General features: G+C 38.9%; 2 protein-coding genes across 2 annotated transcripts in view; one reads left to right on the top strand and one right to left on the bottom strand.

The window, feature by feature from the left end:
• The first annotated feature begins 1,861 nt into the window (after positions 1-1,861).
• LOC126472210 (corrinoid adenosyltransferase MMAB-like) lies at positions 1,862-21,726 on the top strand. Its single transcript, XM_050099920.1, has 5 exons — positions 1,862-2,009; positions 18,600-18,737; positions 18,858-19,068; positions 20,814-20,938; positions 21,364-21,726. Exons 1-5 carry the CDS (start codon positions 1,936-1,938, stop codon positions 21,482-21,484), a joined length of 669 nt encoding a protein of 222 aa, XP_049955877.1. The 5' UTR covers positions 1,862-1,935; the 3' UTR covers positions 21,485-21,726.
• Positions 21,610-23,526, bottom strand: part of LOC126472194 (ribosome maturation protein SBDS) — a 56,843-nt gene continuing 54,926 nt past the window's right edge. Inside the window, exon 5 of the mRNA XM_050099919.1 lies at positions 21,610-21,857. Within this exon, the coding sequence (XP_049955876.1) occupies positions 21,729-21,857 (129 nt within the window). The 3' untranslated portion in view covers positions 21,610-21,728. The remainder of the gene's footprint in view (positions 21,858-23,526) is intronic.

Here is a 23,526-nt window from a genome sequence, read left to right as displayed (position 1 = left end):
AGAATGCAACGCTGAGATTTATACAGTCTTTCCTTTTGATCAATAAATATGCAGCTTTTACAAACTCAGTTGTAAAATACCTGTGTTATTTCTTACCTCAAAGAAATTGACTGAACAGTAGTAACATTTAATAAAGCAGATGCCAACTGTAAGATATATTTGGTAAAAGGATGCAACCTGATTCTTATAAATTTATACATCCAATTATGGCCAGAAAACAGATGCTAATTTCGCCAAAAATAGTTGCAAATTTTGCCATAAGTAGGTACTTCATTTACAGTTCCAAAATGCCATAATATTTTTCTGGCAGTGTAGATAAAAAGAAAACTATTTATTCTACAGAAGAGTGGAGTCAGAGTATTGCATTAAGTTGATAAATAAACATATTACAGCAGTGTTTTCAGGAACATAGGAATCTGGTAGTTCTGTATCAACAATACATTTACTCCCTGTTGGAATATGTGTTTCATAAACAGAGAGAATTATGTGTGAGCTGTACAATTCTCTAATGCAATATTAAATGTAAAATTTTTTCAGTAGCAACTGAATCTCTTTCTAGAATTCAGAATGGACTTTTATTTTCTGGTGCAAAATCTTACAAGAGTTCACTTGCAGACTTCAGGCAGGGATCTGAAAAATCCAAAAACAAAGTTAAAGATATGTCATTGGCGACATCTGTAATTTATTGAATTGTAAAAATATTACTTGTAACTTGATATGTTATGTAACTGAGATATTACATTTATCTTCATCAAATCCTTATTCAGGACACTGTATATAGCATTTTATTATCAGATATTATTTTGCTCAGAATTGTTTGGATATTGCTGTCAAAAATTCTAAATCTTTCTAACTTCTTCCTGTTACCAGGAATCACAAGCCACTATCAGCAGTTCATGCAGTGAAATACTCTCCTCATGCAATTATTTTGCAGTGTTATGTGAGGAGTTATGGGGCAGATAAATATTTATATGTGTCCATGTACATTCGTAAATAATTTCGCCGTTCACCGGTTTCACCATGCAACTAATGAAGTAGATGTATGAGTAAATTGCCATCGCTTAAGAAGTCATGTGAACACAAAGCACAGTAGAATATCTTGCATTATGATTTAGCTTCCTGAAGTGAAATACTAGAGAGTAGCAGCTTGCCTCGGGAAGACCGATCTGTGGCGGCCAGCAGTAGATTGAAATCAAAGAGATAAAGAACTGAAATTGCGCTGTGTGAGCGCAATATATTTGCCACGATTTATTGCATACAAAAGCATCAGCACAGATATCTGAGCAGACAGGTTGTTGAGTGTGGACAGGCTTTAGCAACTCATCGAACCCCCTACTCAAACTTCCAGCTTGCACACATCTCATAACTGCACAAATTTCTGGTACACATGCAACGATCCTTCTCTCAGATTTGATTTGTGCACAGGCGTTTGGGCCGGCCGTAAGATAGAGCATTAGGGAAAGATAGTGACTCTGTTTTCAAATGTTAAACCTCAGCATTTGCCCTCAGCGTTTCAGAGTAATCACAGAAATATCTATGGCCGGAATCTGGACCCAAATGCGAGTCTCATATGTCAACATCTACACCACTTCACATTTTAATGTATATGAAGGGACGGTGATATTTTTCTGCATTTCATATTTTTATTTCTCAGGAACCACATGAATAGATCTTCGTCATTATAATATGAGCCAGCGCTGGGAATGTGTATTCGGAAATGAAATCTATTATTCTGTACTGATCTATCTACCGTTACGCCACAAACAATATTTTGTTCATCATGCAGTTTTAAATACAGTCCGTCATTTGGAACTACACAATCGCTGACAACATTTTGTATTCAAGAGACTTCGTTGAAAATCGATATTCCCATTCATCGATGTATGGAAGGAGTACTCGAAGAGTTCACATGTTGAAAACGGATACGCAGCCTAAATGGAAGTTGTAAACAAACTGTTATTGAAGTACGCAACTTGCAGAACTCCAGTTGTAACACTTATACGGAACCAGTAAGTTGGCTTCTATCAGTAACATTTTTTTCCAACGGTACACTCTGTTGATAGGAGTGTAGTTTACAAACAATTAACGCAAATTCGGTAATAGAGTGTTTGGCTCTGCGTTGCGAAACCTTCGTGAATTTCTTCCCCAAGCAGATCAGTATCCACATAATAAGTTATTGTTTAGTTACTAACAATAACAGTCATTCTATTCCTGTAATAAATGGCGTGCTACTTTTGCTTGCCAAGCGGCAAATTCAGTTTTCCGCTGTAAGCTTTGTAATGGTAATAATAAAAAAAAACTCTTACTTAATGTAACGAAAGCATCTGTTAACTTGAATTAGTTACCCATTCATTATAGAATGCGGAAGTACATAATGCGTGAATTTGGTTGTATGAACCAGTAACATTGTAATAGGCCTAATTGTTTTCAGTAAGGGCTTTGCAGATAATCATTAACATACAGGAGTATTGTTAAATAGGCACGCAGATTTTTTTTCAGCGGTGTAATTATTAGCTGAATGACATACGTTCAACTGTTGTGAAGTATACCGTTCTTGACGTTGCGGGTGGGTGTGAACACAGAAAATGAAAACGTTGAAAGTTCGGAACCCCGCCCATGTCACACTTATAATACGGCCAAGTTTTATGCATTGATGCAAGTGTTTGATTCACTTAAGTTTTCTTAATAAACGTAAATGAATAACTTGTTCACGTAGCAGCGACTGACACGACATTTCATTTATATTGTAGATCATTCATCTCATTTTATTGACTTCGTAATATGGTTGTGATGAGGTTATAATGTCAAGTAATTAGAAAGAACCCTAGTTATGTATCATGAACATGAAATTCCATAACAGATTTGAAAATAAATGTACCTTGTGTAAGATATTACCAGTTATTTATGAAAAGTGTATTGTCCTTATGAAGTGAAACGAAAATACCCCAATTTTTGCTGGGAAAGGTCCCTCTCTGTTCTTAATTTTTGTGAGATGTGACAGCAGTAGTGAAGTTCTAAATATGTTTGGAAAACATAATATTTTTATAGTGGATCCATTTAAGGAATGAAATGGGTTTGGAACATTGAAATTATTTGCTTGATGTCATTCATTAGGAAAACTATACAGACAACACCATTCAGCCCAATGCTTTTAACCAGCAAAATTTAATAGGCTAAAGCAGTACCATTGATGATATCTAACCAGTGGACAGTAAGAGAGAAACAACATAGTATTTAAATATGTTGGCATTTAAGGCTTCATATTGTGAGATGCATAAACAAATGACTGGATCTAGGTGTTAGGTCTAACCCTGACATGAAAACTAGCTAATAAATCTGAAACCTTTTCTGAGACTGGGAGCCTGTTGCCAGTTATCGCACCAGTATAGTACTCAGCTGTGACTAGTTAACTGTTGACACAATCTGTCTCATGTAAATTAGGCTTAAGAACCAGATTTATCACTAGAATTGTGTAGAGTTTTTTTTGTTGTAGAACTTAGATATATGTAGTATTATTTCTTAGACTAAAAGCTGATGCAATAGTGCTGATCTTTGTACAGATGTCATAATTGTCATCTTCGCCAGAATGCACATCCAAAACTTACTGTACGACATCTCTCCCCTTCGCCCCCTCCTCTTTCACGTCCGTAACACAAAAGCCTTCTCATTCTGCAAGATGAATTTTGAATGAGTTACCCAACAGGTATTCCCAGTCTTCCCCCATTAAGCTCATCTGTATTTATTACTGTCACGTTTTCCAAAATCTATTTAGTGTTGTACCATGTTTTATGAGTTGATGCCGTTGTGCCCTCAAATTTAAATTATTTCATCTCATATGAACTATTTTTGTTGCTTTGGTTGTGTTATCAAAAATGGAATCTGAACTTCCTAAAAATGAATTATGGACTTACACGCAAGTGTGTAGAAGCGTAAGGCCTTACTGTTGAACTGCTCAGTCCAATTTATTTAATAAATAATTTGTAGAATGACCTACATATTTGACATAAAGCAAACTCCTGATTATCCAGTTTAATGCAGACCCATGCAGCATGGCTAACCAAAAACACAGATAATCCAAAATCTTTGTTTTCCTTACTAGTGGACGTCTTGGATTCGTTTGGTTGACTCTGTCACTCTGTTGCTTCTTGCATGTTGTCTTCATAAGGTCTCTCTCTATCGTCTGTCATTGTTTCGTGTCCGTCCTTTCCGTTCTTTTATTTGTTCACTGGCTGTTCTTGTGGCTACATGAGTGGTCAGGACCCCGAGCTCGTGAAGCTCTCTTTCCTTTCCAGGCTGCATACTTTTTCTTACCACATCCCTCCCTGTCCCCAATCCTCCCCACCCCCACCCCTTCCCTTCCCCTTCTCCCTCTCTTTGGGAGTATGTTTTACACATACATCCGGAGATGGACACTTTTGAATGAATGAAGTGGTTTCTCTTCTTTTCTCTCTACCATGTACAGTATCCGTCCTTACTTTGTCCTTCTCTTTTCTTGATTCTTCACTTTACCTTCTTCTCCACTGCAGTGTTTGAGAATTCTTTTCTTCTTTCTTATTCTTTGTTCCTGCCTTTTTCTTGCTTTCCTCCCCATGTGTGTCTGAAGGCTGACCCACACATAGTCGGTCGCGGGGTAATCCTGCGCCGGTTAGACACATAGGATAGGTATGTACCCCCTGGTAAAGGCCAGGCCCAGGGAGATGTGATTACCCGAGCTGGTACCTTCCGAACATGCCGATTGGTCCCTCTGTCTGTTTCTCGGAGACGCTGGTAATCATGGGGGATACTTTCGCAATGGTTCTATCTACTACTACAACTGCCCAAAAGAGAAAGCTAGATGAGTCTCAGCCACGGACAATTCTTTCATCAGTGCCAAAGTTCTTATTTGTTTCTCGGTCTGACGAAGGTCAAGACTTCTTAACAGTCAACCCTTTCATTATTCAGAAAGGTGTTGACGCAATTACAGATCCTGTAAAGTATTGTTCCCAGTTGTAAAATGGCACCTTGTTGGTGTTGTAACAGCGACCGGAACGGTCGCGGTGTGGACGAGAAAGTGCGGGGGACCAACAGAGAGAGGCCCGCAAACAAATAAACGAACGTAAGGGACGGACAAGAAACAATGACGGACGATGGATAGAGACCTTACGAAGACAACACGCAAGAAGCAACGGAGTGACAGTCAACCAAACGAATCCAATACGTCCACTAGTAATGAAAACAAAGAACGGTAAACACGCTGTCTGTTGTCGAGGCGATGTGTCAAGACTCGAGCAACGATTAGACTAGCTGGCTGAGCGAGAGGCAGGCACTTAAATACTCTATCAGGGGTGCCGCTATTGGCCGCTGAAACCACGTGTTCCACTGTGACGCCCTCACACTAAATGCAGGCCAGGAGGCGCGCGCCGCCACAGTTTACGGCACGATGGTGCAGAGACCTCTAGGGGTCTTCGACATCCATGAGGTCTGGCGGGGATTCAAATTCTGCGGCACTCGGTACCAGAGTTGGAAACAGACAGTGCCCTCCAGGCACACAAATTGCTTCGAACTACACTGTTACACACCTTCCCTGTCTGGGTGGAAGCACGCCATACTTCAAACTCATCACACAGGGTGGTTTGTACAAGATCACTAGACGCATTGCCAAATGTGGACTTTCAAAATTAGCTGTCTGATCAGGGAGTAACGGCTGTACATTGAGTAATGAAAAGGGTTGAAAAGGAATTGGTACCGACTCGCACTCTCTTCTTGACGTTTGACAGAGTTCAACTTCCATCAAACATTAAGCGGGATATGAGATAATTTCAGTTTGCCCTTACATCCCCAACCCTACATGTTCCTGTCGGTGTCAGAAGTTTAATCACACCAACCAGTCATGTTCCAGTGCGGCCAAATGCATTACCTGTGGCTGGGATGCCCATGAGGGTGATTATCTGCCTCCATCCCCTTGTTGCATCAACTGCATGGGCGACCACTCTTCTTTCTCTAGAGATTGTCCTATTTTTAAAGATGAATAAATTATTCAGTAAGTCCGAGTAAAGGAAGAGGTGTCTACCTTTGCTGCTTGTAAGTTATTTGCCAGTAGAAAGCCTACTGTGTTCCCAGCAGATAAATTTAGCACTGTCCTCGCCTCTCCTCGACCTAAGGAGGTAGTCACACAGACTTGGGATCTCACCTTTAGCGCCACAGTGGTCAGATCGGCCAGCCCAAAGATCAACCATTCAACCTCTTTAATATCACCTGCTCAACCTTCATAAATCTAGGGCCCCAAAATTGGACACCCGGACTTCCAAGAAAGAGCCTTCTCATGAAGATTTTTTGCGTACCCAGACCTCACAACTATCAACTCCTCCATCTCAATGCCCTGCTTCCAAGAAGACTCATAAGGAAAAAAGTTCCTCTCCTTCTCCACCACAGCATGTCTCTTCTACAGTGCCACCCAGCAGTAGCTGCCGTCAGCCATCTTCTGTGTCTCTGAGACACACCGCTGGAGGCAGATCAACCAGCCGATCACCGGCAGCAGGAACTGCCCCTGAACAACCTATGGATCAGGCTTCTGCCTCTTATGCCTAACTGTCTTGCAAGATACCTTAGTGAGCCCATTTGAAATTTCTAACTCATTGGGTCTGTACTTTGCTGAGATTTCAAGCTCTTCTAATTACCATCAGCCTTTCTCCTGAAGAAAGGAGTTGTGCCCTCTTGCTTTCTCCTCTCAAAATCACAAAAGCTTTAATACCGTTTTTTCTATGTGGGAACTCTGACACGCACTCTCTTCGTCTCGCTCTTGTGCCCAAGGACCAGATGGCATCCACGTCCAAATGTTGCTGCATTTATCATCCCCTCGTATGAGTTACTTCCTTCGCCTTTATAATCAAATTTGGACCGACAGTGCCTTTCCCAGAAGATGGCGGGAAGCTATCGTCATTCCTGTTCCGAAAGCTGGAAAGGGCAAACATCACGCCTCTAGCTATCACCCAATCTCTCACAAGTAGTGTATGTAACGTTTTGGAGCATATGGTAAATGGCTGCTTAGGCTCGTGGCTGGAGTCCCGAAACCTTTTAACAAATGCCCAATGCGGTTTCCGAAAGCATCAATCCGCAGTTGACCATCTTGTTGCTCTCTCGACTTGTATCATGAACAATATTTTCTAAGGAAACGGCAGCTATAGTTTTTGATCTGGAGAGGGCATACAATACCTGTTGGAGGACAGGCATCCTCCGCACACTGTTCTCTTGTGGCTTTTGAGGTCGGCTACCCCTTTTCATCCGTGAATTTATGACAGAGCCCACATTTAAGGTGTGGGGTGAACGCTACTCGTACTTTCCCCCAAGACAACAGGATGCCCCAGGGCTCCATGCTAAGTGTTGCACTGTTTGCAATCGTCATAGATTCAATTATGGATTGTCTCCTTCCAGATGTTTTGAACTCCCTCTTTGTCGACGATTTTATAATCTTCTACATCTCTCAACGGGCCATCATTCTTGAAAGGCATATTCAAGGATGTCTCGATCACCTCCTCTTATGGAACATCGAAAGAGGCTTCCTATTTTCTCCCAGTACGACCATCTGTTAAATTTTTGACATTGTGCGATATTTAGTCTGCCTTCCCTGCATCTGGCCCCCATTGACCTTCCATTTGTGGACGTCACCAAATTCTTGGGGCTTTTGTTTCACAGAAAACTCTGCTGGTCTTCCCATGTTCCGTATCTTTCGACTCACTGTCTGCAATCCCTCAACACCCTCCGTGTTCTGAGCAGTACCTTCTGGGGAGTGGACCAAGTGATCCTCCTCCGCAAATGTCGCACCTTAGTGCATTCGAAATTGGACTATGAAAGCATAGTTTACTCCTCTGCACGGCTGTCTATTCTTCAGCATCTAGATACTGTCGACCACCATGGATTGCGTTTAGCGTCTGGAGCTTTTAACACTAGCCCCGTGGAGATCCTCTACGCTGAGACTGCTGAACCTTCGCTGTCCGATCGGCAAGCTGTTCTTCTGAGTCGTTACACTAGTCACCTGTCTTCCATGCCTGCTCATCTGACCCATGCCCCTTTTTTGCGACGCCTCCTTGGATTTAGGGTATGCAGGCAGCCCTTCCTCTCAACTACCACCGGGAATCCGCTTCCATCAACGGCTACTGTTGTTTCACAAGGATAGTAATAGTTTCTCGTTGGGCATTTGCTGCTCTATGCGCACAAATGGAGAATGCCACATTTATTTACACTGACTGCTCCAAGACCACCTTTGGTGTCGGGGGTGCCTATCTTATTGAACACCTCTATTCGATTTTGGGCTTCCTAACCAGTGTTCAGTTTTTACTGCAGATCTTTATGCTGTTCTCCAGGCTGTCCAATACATCCGTCACCATCAGCGGATACAGTGTATTGTATGCTCGTTTGCTCAGCTCTCTTCCCAACCTTACAGCTCTTTATCCCATCCACCCTCTGGTCCACCACATTCAGGATTCTCTCCACATGCTCCACTTGGGGGCATCTCTGTGGCATTCCTCTGGATCCCAGGGTATGTTGGTATATGCGGAAATAAAGCAGCCAATGTAGTGACAAAAGCTGCGGTCTCTCTTCCTCAGCCCACTCTTCACTTGGTTCCCTTTGCCGATATACAGAGCTTTTATGTCATTGTGTTGCTCTCTTATGGCACACACATTGGTTTGCACTTCAGGATAATAAATTGCGTGACATAAAACCTCTTCCCTGTGCTTGGACCTCTTCCTCTTGGCCTCATTGTTGGAGGAGGCAATTTTAACTAGACTCCCGATCTTTTAAATGGTGATCCTCCCCCACTTTGTCCCCATTGCTCGCAGTCGTGGACGGAGACACCTTTTACTTCAGTGTCCCTATTTTAACCCACTACGCGCCCATTTACAGCTGTCGCCTGATATGTCTTTCCTTTCAGCACATCATGCGTGCTCAGCCAATTGTGTTCTTGAGTCTATAAGTGTTAGTGAGATGACATCGGTCATTTGAAGCTCTTTTCGGGGTAAATATCCCCCCTTCAGTAGCACGTTTGTAAGATTTCCTTCTGTTTTTAGTTCCCCTTCTTGAGTTTCGCTCCTGTTGCTGTTGATTTAAATTCCTGTTTTTACCCTTCACTACAGCTACAAAATGAGCACTTATGACCATAGCTGTTTTGCGTCCTAAAATCATAATCCACAAAAAATCCAGAAAACACATTTTTTTTCTGAAAGCCAGTATTGACTAGGTTTCAAACATGCTACATGTCGCATTTGAAAGCCCACTGCATTATTCGCTGAAAATGTAAATCTAGAGTGTCTGGGGTGTGTGTATCGTTCAGCAGAAGCCAAGGATGTCTTGCAAAACACTAACAAAAAGGCTTCTGAAGCTGATGTTGTCGTAATTGTGACTGGAACAAATGACATAGCAAAAAACAACAGCAATAACTTAATAAAAGGTTTAAGAAGCACATTACCAAGTATCACACTGAAAAAGTGTTTATTGTCGATGTTCCATTTAGATATGATCTTGCAAAACAATCCTGGGTAAATCGCGAAGTATTGGAAGTAAACAAATGGCTATATCACCTGTGTTCGAAATTCAAAAATACCACAATCATTAAAGCTAGCGAGTTTGACAGGGAGTGCTATACACGACAAGGATTCCACCTCAACAACCAAGGAAGAAGATTAATCTCGCAACTGATTACCAAAATTGTGAGTAAAGAAATGGCCACCTTTACAGTAATACTGCTGCACCAGGGAAACCTGTAAAGCCTGCTGGTCTGTCTGGCAAAATATTAACAGATATGTTCCAGCAGGATCAAAATAATCTTCTAACCATTCACTCTGAGCCCAGAAAACTAGATGTATCCGAACGTTGTCAAAATGGGGCCTGGCTACCAGCAGTAGACTTACAAGACACCATGCATCTTCCCTCTTGCTGTGAAAAATCAATATTATTCATGCACATAAATATTAGAGCTCTGAAATATAAAGCTGATGAACTTGGTGTTGTATTGAATGGAAACAATAGAATAGTATTATGTATTAAAGAACACTGGTTAAGAGAAGAAGAGAGAAAACTGTTTGTATCACCATGTTTTAATTTAATTACAAGTTACTGCAGACCCAATGAAGGTTATGGGGGTTCCTCAATATATATAAATGACAACCTAGGGTTCAGATATACTGTGCTTGATGTTAGGGACATATGTGTTAAAGGCATTCTTAAAGCGGCTGTCATGCTACTACCAACATTAAAACTAACAGTTATTTCAATATACCATTTACCTGAAAGTGATGCCGATCAGTTTGTAGAGTGTTTAGATAAACTTATTCACCGTACAGAAAAATATACCAAACACAAGACAGTAATTTTAGGAGATTTAAATTTTGATGTAAGGAAAAAACACACAAAAATACTAATTTGCGTAACATGCTAAGATCCCATAATCTCTTCTGTGCAAATTATAGTCCCACAAGACAACTTTCTTGTCTCGACAATTTTATCACAAATATACATAAAGATGATTTTGAATTTGGACTTCTTAATGTCGACCATCTGATAGATCACAAAGGTACATGGGTTAAAATAACAATTCATGAAACAATGGGGGATTGTGAACCAACCCGGTATGTCAGGTTATTAAATGATAAAAGCATAAATAGCTTCAGGGATAAGCTGAAGGCACTAAACTGGAATAATATAATATATGCTTCCAACAATGTTGAGGAGGCTTGTAGCAGGTTTGTTAGTACTCTATCTGAAATTTTCAATACCTCCTGTCCAATGGTTACCAAACGAAACAAAACTATGGCAAGAAAGCATGGTCGAACTACTCCACGTAGGTGGTTCACACCATATTTACAGAAGCTAAGATTAATGGTTTTGATATGCTATGATATGTTAAAAAATGATGGTGTTGACAATGCAACTTATGTTAGCCTCAAGAGAGACTGATGATGATGATGATGATAAAGTCCCATACTTCTTTACAGAGTGTAGGGGAACGACGCGGGAGACACACGCCGCCTTACTAGGCAAGGTCCTAGTGGAGGTGGTTTGCCATTGCCTTCCTCCGACCAAGAGACACTATAGATCACAAATCAGATTAGCAAAATGTAGAGCAAATGATAACTTCATCAAAAACTCCAATTATAAATGTAAGGCTGCGTGGAGGGTCACTAAAGCAGAATTAGGTACAGGTAGAGCACAACATAATCATAGCTAACACTTGGTTTAAGAATCATGAAAGAAGGTTGTATACATGGAAGAACCCTGGAGATACTAAAAGGTATCAGATAGATTATATAATGGTAAGACAGAGATTTAGGAACCAGGTTTTAAATTGTAAGACATTTCCAGGGGCAGATGTTGACTCTGACCACAATCTATTGGTTATGAACTGCAGATCAAAATTGAAGAAACTGTAAAAAGGTGGGAATTTAAGGAGATGGGACCTGGATAAACTGAAAGAACCAGAGGTTGTACAGAGTTTCAGGGAGAGCATAAGGGAACAATTGACAGGAATGGGGGAAAGAAATACAGTAGAAGAAGAATGGGTAGCTTTGAGGGATGAAGTAGTGAAGGCAGCAGAGGATCAAGTAGGTAAAAAGACGAGGGCTAGTAGAAATCCTTGGGTAACAGAAGAAATATTGAATTTAATTGATGAAAGGAGAAAATATAAAAATGCAGTAAATGAAGCAGGCAAAAAGGAATACAAACGTCTCAAAAATGAGATCGACACGAAGTGCAAAATGGCTAAGCAGGGATGGCTAGAGGACAAATGTAAGGATGTAGAGGCTTATCTCACTAGGGGTAAGATAGATACTGCCTACAGGAAAATTAAAGAGACCTTTGGAGACAAGAGAACCACTTGTATGAATATCAAGAGCTCAGATGGAAACCCGGTTCCAAGCAAAGAAGGGAAAGCAGAAAGGTGGAAGGAGTATATAGAGGGTCTATACAAGGGCGATGTACTTGAGGACAATATTATGGAAATGGAAGAGGATGTAGATGAAGATGAAATGGGAGATAAGATACTGCGTGAAGAGTTTGACAGAGCACTGAAAGACCCGAGTCGAAACAAGGCCCCGGGAGTAGACAACAATCCATTGGAACTACTGACGGCCTTGGGAGAGCCAGTCCTGACAAAACTCTACCATCTGGTGAGCAAGATGTATGAAACAGGCGAAATACCCTCAGACTTCAAGAAGAATATAATAATTCCAATCCCAAAGAAAGCAGGTGTTGACAGATGTGAAAATTACCGAACAATCAGTTTAATAAGCCACAGCTGCAAAATACTAACACGAATTCTTTACAGACGAATGGAAAAACTAGTAGAAGCCGACCTCGGGGAAGATCAGTTTGGATTCCATAGAAACACTGGAACATGTGAGGCAATACTGACCTTACGACTTATCTTAGAAGAAAGATTAAGGAAAGGCAAACCTACGTTTCTAGCATTTGTAGACTTAGAGAAAGCTTTTGACAATGTTGACTGGAATACTCTCTTTCAAATTCTAAAGATGGCAGGGATAAAATACAGGGAGCGAAAGGCTATTTACAATTTGTACAGAAACCAGATGGCAGTTATAAGAGTCGAGGGGCATGAAAGGGAAGCAGTGGTTGGGAAGGGAGTAAGACAGGGTTGTAGCCTCTCCCCGATGTTATTCAATCTGTATATTGAGCAAGCAGTAAAGGAAACAAAAGAAAAATTCGGAGTAGGTATTAAAATCCATGGAGGAGAAATAAAAATTTTGAGGTTCGCTGATGACATTGTAATTCTGTCAGAGACAGCAAAGGACTTGGAAGAGCAGTTGATGGAATGGACAGTGTCTTGAAAGGAGGATATAAGTCGAACATCAACAAAAGCAAAACGAGGATAATGAAATGTAGTCGAATTAAGTCGGGTGATGCTGAGGGAATTAGATTAGGAAATGAGACACTTAAAGTAGTAAAGGAGTTTTGCTATTTGGGGAGCAAAATAACTGGTGATGGTCGAAGTAGAGAGGATATAAAATGTAGACTGGCAATGGCAAGGAAAGAGTTTCTGAAGAAGAGAAATTTGTTAACATTGAGTACAGATTTGTGTCAGGAAGTCATTTCTGAAAGTATTTGTATGGAGTGTAGCCATGTATGGAAGTGAAACATGGACGATAAATAGTTTGGACAATAAGAGAACAGAAGCTTTCGAAATGTGGTGCTACAGAAGAATGCTGAAGATTAGATGGGTAGATCACATAACTAATGAGGAAGTATTGAATAGGATTGGGGAGAAGAGAAATTTGTGGCACAACTTGACCAGAAGAAGGGATTGGTTGGTAGGACATGTTCTGAGGCATCAAGGGATCACCAATTTAGTATTGGAGGGCAGCGTGGAGGGTAAAAATCGTAGAGGGAGACAGAGAGATGAATACACTAAGCAGATTCAGAAGGATGTAGGTTGCAGTAGGTACTGGGAGATGAAGAAGCTCTCCATGAGAGCTGCATCAAACCAGTCTCAGGACTGAAGACCACAACAACAACAACAACAACAACAAGTCATAGTGTAAAAGTTACAACTGATGTTAATGTCACCCCAGATGAATTTAACCTCTTTTTTTATCAATGCAGCAAACCCTAATTCCTCATCTCCTCATAAGAAGAGTTCAAAATCAAATTCACAATCTACTTATATAAACCAGTTTTTACAAAATTTTGCTGATACTGTGTCAACCTGTAATTGGGGACATGTGGAAATAAGTGATGTAATTAAATCAGTGGCAAAGTTAAGTGACTCCAGATCAGAAGATATTTATAGCCTCTCAAATTTTGTGATTAAAAAACTAATCGACTTATCATTCCCTCTCTGCATACTCGTAAACTGGATATTTGGAAGTGGTACTTTTCCAGAATGTCTAAAGAAGACAGTAGTAATTCCATTACACAAAAAGGGTGATAAATCCTGCACTAATAATTATCGTCCAATTTCTCTGATACTTTTTTTTTTTTTTTTTTTTTTCAAAAATAATCGAATATTCAAAAAACAATATACTAAGTCTCAATATGGTTTTAGGGCCCAGTTATCAACAATTAATGCTGTTGAAAATGTTTTTTCTATTGTGCAATCTTCTTTTGAATCCAAATTATCTGCTGCAGCGACACTAATGGACTTAAGCAAAGCATTTGATTCTGTAAACCACACAATACTGCTGGAAAAACTATGGTGTTATGGGATCAGGGATCTGGAATTCTCCCTCATTAAATCATATCTCAGTAACAGAAAGCAAACTGTAAGCTAAAATGGTCAAAAGTCACAGTTACTGAATGTCACTAGAGGTGTTCCCCAATGATTAGTGCTTCGGCCATTACTGTTTATAATATTTATAAATGACCTTCCCAGCAATATGCCATGCAAATCTGTGCTTTATGCAGATGATACAACTTTCATCAATTCAGGGAAGGACATAAATAAACTAAAGGAGCAAAGTAAAGATTTTCTCAGATTATCCAATATATGGTTCGAAACCAATGAGTTAGCTATTAACTATGAAAAGACTGTAAATATACCCTTCAGCTTATCCAATGCTGCTATTGGGTACACTTCTACCAAACTTCTTGGCATATACTTAGATATGAAATTAACCTGGCAATCACATAGACAACATATCTCGAAAGCTTTCTCGAGTTACCTATCTTCTGAAAAAATTACGCACCTGTGTTTCTGAAAGCCTGCTGATTAATTCCTATTATGCATTCTTTCATTGCCGTATTAGCTATGGTATTCTTCTATGGGGTAATTCTCCATGGTCCAGAAGAAAGCCATCAGGAGCATCTCTGGGATTACCAAAAACAACATATCATGTAGGTCATACTTCAAAGAATTACAGATAATGACAGACCCTTCTCTTTTTATATATAGCTGCCTTTTGTACATAAAAGAAAACTTTAACAGATACAAACTTAGGCAGTCCGTTCATAATCATAACACTCGTCAAGCATTTAAGATAGACATACCAACAACTCGACTCAAGAAATAATAAGGCTTTTCAACACATTACCTGTGCAGGCACATTGTGTCTCTCTTAATATATTTAAAAGTAAGACTAAAAAATGGCTGAAAGACAAAGCTTTTTACAGTGTTAAGAATTTGAAAACTCTTCAAAAATAGACCTGACTTACGAAACAACTTGCAACTCTGTTTGTACCTCTCCCTAAGCTTTTTTGTCTCTGTAGTTCCACATTTAACTGTTAAATGTGTGGAGAAATCCTTATTTATGAAATGTATTCTTTTATTATGCACGTTCTTTAAAATGCACACTTTAGTTATGTGGGATATCTTTATGTATCAAATGTATTCCTTTATTATGTATGTTCTTTTAAAATGTATACTTTAGCTTTGTGTGATACCTCACAATAGTTATATTTCTTAATATGTAAATTGTACATTACTCATGACGACATCGATTGCATGTAAATGCTTAAAGATGGATAAATAAATAAACTGATAACCTACGTAGGAGTAACTGAAACGTCCGATTGACTACTGGCCATCAACTCTGACCTGAAATTTTATCAAGATAGTGGACACCACCATTTTGGCCTTATACAATAGGAGTGTCATGATGTCACACATTCAAGTTGGGACCAGTCAACTACAATCCCATTATGCAAAATATAACAAAATAATTCAGTTCTGGCCCAAGCTTCCAGAGTTGATGATTTGTGTAAGGTGTGCTTACTTGTGTAAATGAATGGTGTGTGTGTGTGTGTGTGTGTGTGTGTGTGTGTGTGTGTGTGTGTGTTTTCTGACAAAGGCTGAGGCCAAAAGCTTAAATGTGTCTTTTAATTGTACCTGTTTGTAACTTATTGCATTGTTGTTATGGTAATTAGCAATTTCTCTTTTCCTATAGTGCCAAAATAATTAAAAGAAATAGATGAAGCTAACAGCTGTGGGAGTAAGGGGGTTTGCGCAGAGAGAAAGAAATGAAGGACATACCTGATATAAAATACATACCCATACAGATACTTGTTCAAAAATCTAGTAAGCCGCCATTACACGAAATCCACAAAATTGGTATCAGAAATTTCATTAGAGCCACACAACTCGAAGAGAGGTCACGACACCATTAAAAAGCATCTCACTCCAAAAGCTGACATGGAAAGCTTCCCTTGATAAAGTCCACGAAATCATAAACAATAATTTGCTCCAAAAGCTGGTATCAAAACTTCACTTTACTTATACATCTACATCTACATCTACATTGATACTCCGCAAGCCACCCAACGGTGTGTGGCGGAGGGCACTTTACGTGCCACTGTCATTACCTCCCTTTCCTGTTCCAGTCGTGTATGGTTCGCGGGAAGAACGACTGTCTGAAAGCCTCCGTGCGCGCTCTAATCTCTCTAATTTTACATTCGTGATCTCCTCGGGAAGTATAAGTAGGGGGAAGCAATATATTCGATACCTCATCCAGAAACGCACCCTCTCGAAACCTGGCGAGCAAGCTACACCGCGATGCAGAGCGCCTCTCTTGCAGAGTCTGCCACTTGAGTTTATTAAACATCTCCGTAACGCTATCACGGTTACCAAATAACCCAGTGACGAAACGCGCCGCTCTTCTTTGGATCTTCTCTATCTCCTCCGTCAACCCGACCTGGTACGGATCCCACACTGACGAGCAATACTCAAGTATAGGTCGAACGAGTGTTTTGTAAGCCACCTCCTTTGTTGATGGACTACATTTTCTAAGCACTCTCCCAATGAATCTCAACCTGGTACCCGCCTTACCAACAATTAGTTTTATATGATCATTCCACTTCAAATCGTATGGGTATGTATCTATCTGTAATAAATTCAGTTATACCAAGAAACAACAACTTGCTCCCAAAAAAATGGTACTGAAACCTTCACCTATGGAAGTATAATAAACTCCACATTATGGATAGACCGAAACCTGCTACACTAACCATTGTCGAAAACCTCACTTAACCAAAACAGCTAGACCGAAGTTAAAGATACCAAAAACTTGCTGATCAAACCTAACTTGATTGAAATAGTGAGAACAATTAAACTTCCACATGCTTAAACAAAACTCAGTCATGCACATAAATTAACACACACTTGCAATACTAACAATAAATGGAAAAAGAACGTAAAAACATACTTAAGAAAATTAGATGACACACACAACCATACAGGCACAAAGAACAAATACACATCAGTTAACACACACACACAGTAATTAAAAGGCTAGAATGTTCCATTTAATGAATTATTTTTTTCTATTGTATATGTAGTGCATTTACAATTCATATTTTTTCTAGGGTATGACAGCATTTCCACTTGGATTCCATTATAGCATTGTTGTGTATGTAAACGTTGTAAAAGTGATCTTTGTACTTCTGTGGTTTGTCTGTGTGTTACATTGCTGCTCTTTACTCTGATGCAACCATTTTGAATCCTGGTGGTAAAATAAATTATTGCCATTACTTGATCAACAAGGGCAAGGTTAGCAGACCGACACAGTATTCTGGGTTAAATTCCAAACCTCCTCAGTGTCTCATAGACTGTGGGTGTCAAACAGGATAGTTACTTGTCTGTTGGATAGAATTGTTACATCCAGTGACTACTTTGAGTAATAGCTATATGTGAGCAACAGAGTTCTCCTCCTTCCTTCTGTAACCACCATTAGTTTTTGAGGGAGGCAAATTTCAATTTTTGTTCATGATGCGGTGTTGCCTTACTACAGAATATGTGTAGTAATATAAGTTGCAGAAAAAACTTATTTGTTGTCTCTTGGGGGTGGGGGGTGGATGTTGAGTGATTGAAGATAAGTGAAAAATAGTAGTGGATCGATCTGTCGCTGCTAACACGCATTTCCAGAAGACATTCAGCGCAGTGGGTGTGAGAGAGAATCGACAAAAGTAACAAGTTGTATAACTTTGGATCATCATTCACTTGTTTCAGGTGGGTACCAACCTGAACCCATCAGAGAATGCATTGTACATTGGCATTGTTGTCATAAGTCTGCATTGTCAACTCTGCATCTCACCTGCGTTCATACATGAAAGCAGACAACATACTAAAGGTTGTTAATAAAATGATGAGTTTATTTTCTGATCTTTGATTGTGTAGTTTTACAATTACTCAAAATTACACAAACCATCAACAATACTAATTCAGCAAATTACGACAAATACAGGAACAGTTTAAATTTGATTATTGGAATGCCTTGTTTGCCTTTTCATAGGACCGTTTGATGACTTTTACCTTTTCCCTCCTCTATTGAGATAGGTTAAAGTTTTTGATTGTCGGCAAACATCAGAGACTTGGTCATCCTAAATTTAAGAGCAAATATCAGATTTCAACCCCTCTAAAAAAAAGTCAGCAAACAATTATTATATAACATGTTGCAAACAATCTATTCAGTTTCAAAAAATTGTAGTGGCGTTCTACACAGTTGCACTGGCTACAAGCGAAAAGTAAATTATAATATTGCTGTATAATTAGGCATACTTGTAAATTGCTAGGAAACTTTTCCCATGCTGTATTTTATTGAAACGGCACATTGGCGTCAAAACACTGTAGTATACTTATTCTTGTAGTTCAGTCAATTGATTCATCACTTATTTGACTGTTTTAGGAGTAAAACGGCAGCAGCTATTTACACCAAAAATGGTGACGGAGGACTGACATATGCTGGTTCAGGGGAATTGAAACCGAAGGATGACTCAATATTTGATGCAATTGGAGCAACTGATGAACTTTCATCCTACATAGGGTAAACTCGCTTTTACTTCCCCTCCTTCCACTTACTGACACAAAATGAGAAACAGCACTGTTAATATTATAAACCATTGAAGTTCGATGCAATATAGTGAATGAAAAAACTTTTTTGTAGATTGGCTCGAGAATTTGCGATTGATGGCCAGCATTCCTATGTGGACAAATTGAACAGAATTCAGTGTATTCTTGTAGATATCAGCACTGCGATTTCTAAGTGCTCCAGCTCTGAACTCGTCAGGTTGTCTTCCAGACACACCAAAGATCTTGAAGAATGGATTGATGAATACTCTAAACAGTTACCACCACTTGAGAATTATGTGATACCAGTAAGTAATCTGCAGTAGACTCTACTTCTAACAATTTTAAGATTTATCAAACACACAGGCAGTGCACATGATTTCAATAAGGTTTAAGAGTGCATGAATAATATAAACATTTCAATACTAACATTCATAATATGAGATTAACAATAAGAATTTTTTCACTTTGAGAACAATATATAACTACTGTTGTCGGGAAGTTAAGACATAAACTAGAAGCTGGCTAAATGATGCCTGCCTGTAGATGTGATACATTGTCTGTGTATGTAACTTTATCATCATTATTATGTAGTAGCTGTATTGATTTTATGGCAAAGAGACATGAACTTTCATTCTGATAACTATTGCTCACAAAGGTCAGGAAAGGTGTGTGTTCAGAGGTACTAGGGTGGACTGGATCAGGGACAGACTGTAGTGGACGATGTAATTATGACTGTAATGAACATAAAGTAGAGGTGAGAAGAACATGTAACCAGTGAAATGGGTAGTAAATAAAATGAAGTACTTTTTGTTTGATACACACAACACTTACCTGTTGTTACAAGAAAGTGAAAGACTCACCGTATCAATCTAATCATATTAATAATTACTACTATGACATCCAGTAGGGCCTTCTTCAAACATATGAAATTGATTACTAATGTGATGTGTGGATATGTTTTGGAGGTGACATTCATCCAGAAATCATCTGCCTCTATAGCTCAGTGGTCAGCATGTGTGGCTGCTATGAGGATGACCCAGGTTTGATTCCCAGTACTACTAGCAAATTTTCTGTGGTCGGAGGACTGGACTAGTGTGCATTCGGCCTCATGATGCTAGTTGAGGAGTTACTTGAGTGAGAAACCGTAGCCAGAAATGTGGAGTACCAAACCCAAACGCATCAAAACAATGGCATTAGCAGGCGATCAGTCAGTTCCTTGTTGTCCAGAAACAGGTGTCCAGCATTGTCCATGTGTGTGATCCAGTGAGTCATATCCCACCTTCATTGACATGTCACGCTTGTGTACAGCAAACAAGGCTTAAACTGCTCTCTCCCCAATGCTAGTCAGTGAAATGGCACTTCAATTCTGTGGACCATAAATTCATGGTTTTCTATTGGCATGATGCATGCAACACAAAAATGTCATTGTTTTTAAGGGGGCAGATGTCAAACCTTAACAAAAATATTTTTTAGTATCTGAGTTGGAATGATGAAGTGACTGACAGCTAATAATGTTTACAGCACGAACAGCAACACTGAACTGGAATAAGCTTGGCCACATAGTTCAGATGTGCACTGTGATTCTCCAAACTGAACCCATTATAACATGGAAAAAGAGAGTGATAGATAACAGGTTTCCACTGAAATGCATTTACAGGGTGAACCGACAAAACTGTCTTTCATGCTCCAGTTTTTTTTTAGTTATTGATATTTAGGATGATATAGTATGAGCTGGAGCAATCTTTCCAGTCAGAGTAATCAGTAAACTCATAGGCTTTTTCCTTCACCCAGACTTTGATCAGTGAGGCTAAGTAATTCCCACACTCTTACAAAAGCTGCACTAAATGATGAACAGTGGAATTTTTTCCCTGGAAATAATTCAAAAGTTGCATGTTACATACCGTATTTGTCATGTTAAATATTGAAAACACAAGAACAAAATTATTTTCATTTGACTTTTGTAGATTTGCTTCTTATTATATGTAACATAAATTGCTATAAAATACTCTGTAAATTTGAATTATTTAATATAGTACTGCTCACTTTTTAGGGAGGTGGCAAGGCATGTGCATCACTCCATGTAGCAAGAACTATATGCCGCAGAGCAGAACGTTGTGTTGTGCCTCTTGTTAGGAAAGGAGAGCTACATAATGAAGCACAAGTTTATTTAAACAGGTGAGATACTAGTATGTAAGTTGAAATTTTTCCACCAATTAAATACAGTTCAATTGCAGATATTTTAATAAATGATTACTAATTCTGTTTTAAATTAGCTTCCTTTCCACAAGGTATTGTTACCTCTAGATTTTACTGTAATAGATAATATATTCTAGAACTCGAGGTGGCTAAAATAAAAGTGGTCTTAAAGTGTTTTGAACACACTTGACAGAGTAAAGATATATGTCAGGTCATAAACAGTGAAGTTAGATGTCTTGTTGATAAACAATGGCACAGTCCATTCTGACTACCCTGTAGTTATTCTCTCTGAATCCACTACACTAATTAAATATTGAAACTCTGGTAGAAGAACTGATGTTTCAAAATGTGTAATATTCCAATTATAGTTAGCTAGCAGTGTACACTTATTCTTGTTGTTACAGGTTGTCTGACTTTTTATTCACAATTTCAAGACTGGCAGCAAAATGTGACAAAAAAGGTGAAAACATCTACATACCACGCCCTGAACCAATTGCAAAAGAGAAAGCTGCACAGCAAAAATAAAAGCTGATACTATTCAGGAGAAATGAGTAAGGCTGAACACTTCCAATCAAGCAGCATAAGATACTGAAATTGTTGATATTTTTGTTTGCTCTTGAGTTGGCACTTGTTACATTAATCAAAAATAATTGTTTCAAGTTGTTTTATTTGTAACACTTCAAAATATAATTTAGTAAAAGTGTATATACAAATGTGTACATAGGACTGATAAATAAGTTACAAATATTAAATCGTTTTTATAACAATGTCACTCCAGAATTTCTTCACCTTCTGCCACTTCCTTCAGGCTTAATAATTCAAGAAGACCATGGCCCTTGGTGTCAGACCTCACAGTTTCATCAATTTGCCGGTAATGTCCAGGGTCTGTGAGGCATATCTGGAACATATTGCAATGTGTTAACTGCACAGTCTGCTTATTGTTTTATGGAAAATGGCAATCCTTGAAAGTAGTCTTAACAATTTTCATAGTGCATAAACACTGCAGTGTGAACAAGATGGAAATATACATGGAAAATTTGACAAGCAAACAGTGAAAGAGGGGGGGGGTTCTATTTCTTACAAAATAAAATCTTGCTTCATGTTTTAGTAATTTATATGGTACAGTACTACATCATCTGGCATCTTTGGTTGCAAGGATTATAGTGACAAACATTTCTCCATAAATGGCTGTCTGTACACTTGCTGTTATTCTATAGCCAAGACACATTCTGGATATTTTTAGTTAAATTTGTATCCTATTTTTATCTGACACTTATCCTATGTAGAATTGATAAACATGTTAAGGTGATGAAGACAAGAAAGCTCATTCAACTGTAAGATCAAAGCATCTATTTGGAGACTGCTGCACAATCTTCCTTAGTCACTTCCGTTTCTACAGTTGTGTTCAATATCAAAAGCATATGTAAATGAGGTCTGAAACCTTGTCAGTTATTAAATAGAAACACACATTACAGCTTGGTAACTTGACTGGAAAATCAGTAAGCAAATTTACTCGGAAAGCCATGGACTACTGAAAGACTTGGGGAGGAGTGGTTCGAACTGTTCATCGATGGAGATGTACTTGCGGAGTCGCTTTGTTGCCAAAGCAGATCAAGGTGATTTGTAATAATGTTGTGGGCTTGTGTAAGGAAAAGTGAACTGCATTGATGTTCATTGCTTGACCATGCCTACCTACTGCGCGCACATGCCAAACTTCATGCGTTGTGTGTGTGAATTTTTTATTCGCAAAAAAAATGAAATTAATGAAACTTGTTCAAATATGGTTATGTAAATAAAAATTCAATGTACTTTCTAGCAGTATCATGCTGCTTGACAGCAAGTGTACCCATCCGTATTGACTTAAGAGTAAATGTAACAAACCTCAACGATAATTCAGACTGTATGTAGTATCAATTTTTTAATTATACAAAAATTTTTAATTTATTTGCAGTAACTGTGTTGAAAAAAGGTTTTTAGTCCTAGCTGATGTGGAGTAATCACTAACAAGTAATGTTATAGCAAATGTTTATTTCATTAAAAGTCATTGTATGACATGTATGCCGCAATGTAGGTCATCATTTGACATATGTACACAGTTGTGTTTGGTGATATAGCTGTGCAAGTTGGAGGCAGGTTACCCACTCTGTAAACGACAGGTGGTCACATACATTAAGACTCAGCATGCAGGAGAGCTTTGCAGCAGGCTAGTCTGTCCTGTGACAGCAGATCGAAGGAACTCCCATACCCGAATTGGCACCAAGAAGCATGATGTCCAGTGATATTTAATGTTTTACTTAAGAAAAACAATCTCGTTATAAATTAATTTGACAAAGAAAATCAATGAAATGGATCACTATGATAGGTATCCTCAAAGAGATCACAAAACTTCACCCTACAGAGGAAAGCTGGAGACAGAATCTGTTTAGTTCTAAACAGATATCACTCCATGATCAAATGGGCTAATTCTTTTCATGTAAATGAAAGTACATAAATTATAATCTTGTCTCAGGAAATGTTAATTTGATCTTAAAAGAATTGGACGGAATGACAGAAGTCACGTTTAATAT

Source organism: Schistocerca serialis, chromosome 1 (assembly GCF_023864345.2).
Source record: "Schistocerca serialis cubense isolate TAMUIC-IGC-003099 chromosome 1, iqSchSeri2.2, whole genome shotgun sequence".
In the NCBI taxonomy this organism is placed as follows: Eukaryota; Metazoa; Arthropoda; class Insecta; order Orthoptera; family Acrididae; genus Schistocerca; species Schistocerca serialis.
Note: the sequence above shows the minus strand (reverse complement) of the source record. Positions and strands in the feature narration are given on the sequence as shown.

Bases quoted from the DNA above. Each gene is read 5' to 3' on its own strand.
- LOC126472210 (XM_050099920.1), top strand. From the start codon at position 1,936: ATGGAAGTTGTAAACAAACTGTTATTGAAGTACGCAACTTGCAGAACT. The intron at 2,010-18,599 runs GTAAGTTGGCTT...TGACTGTTTTAG, and splicing joins GTAACACTTATACGGAACCA to GAGTAAAACGGCAGCAGCTA. The intron at 20,939-21,363 runs GTGAGATACTAG...TTGTTGTTACAG, and splicing joins GCACAAGTTTATTTAAACAG to GTTGTCTGACTTTTTATTCA.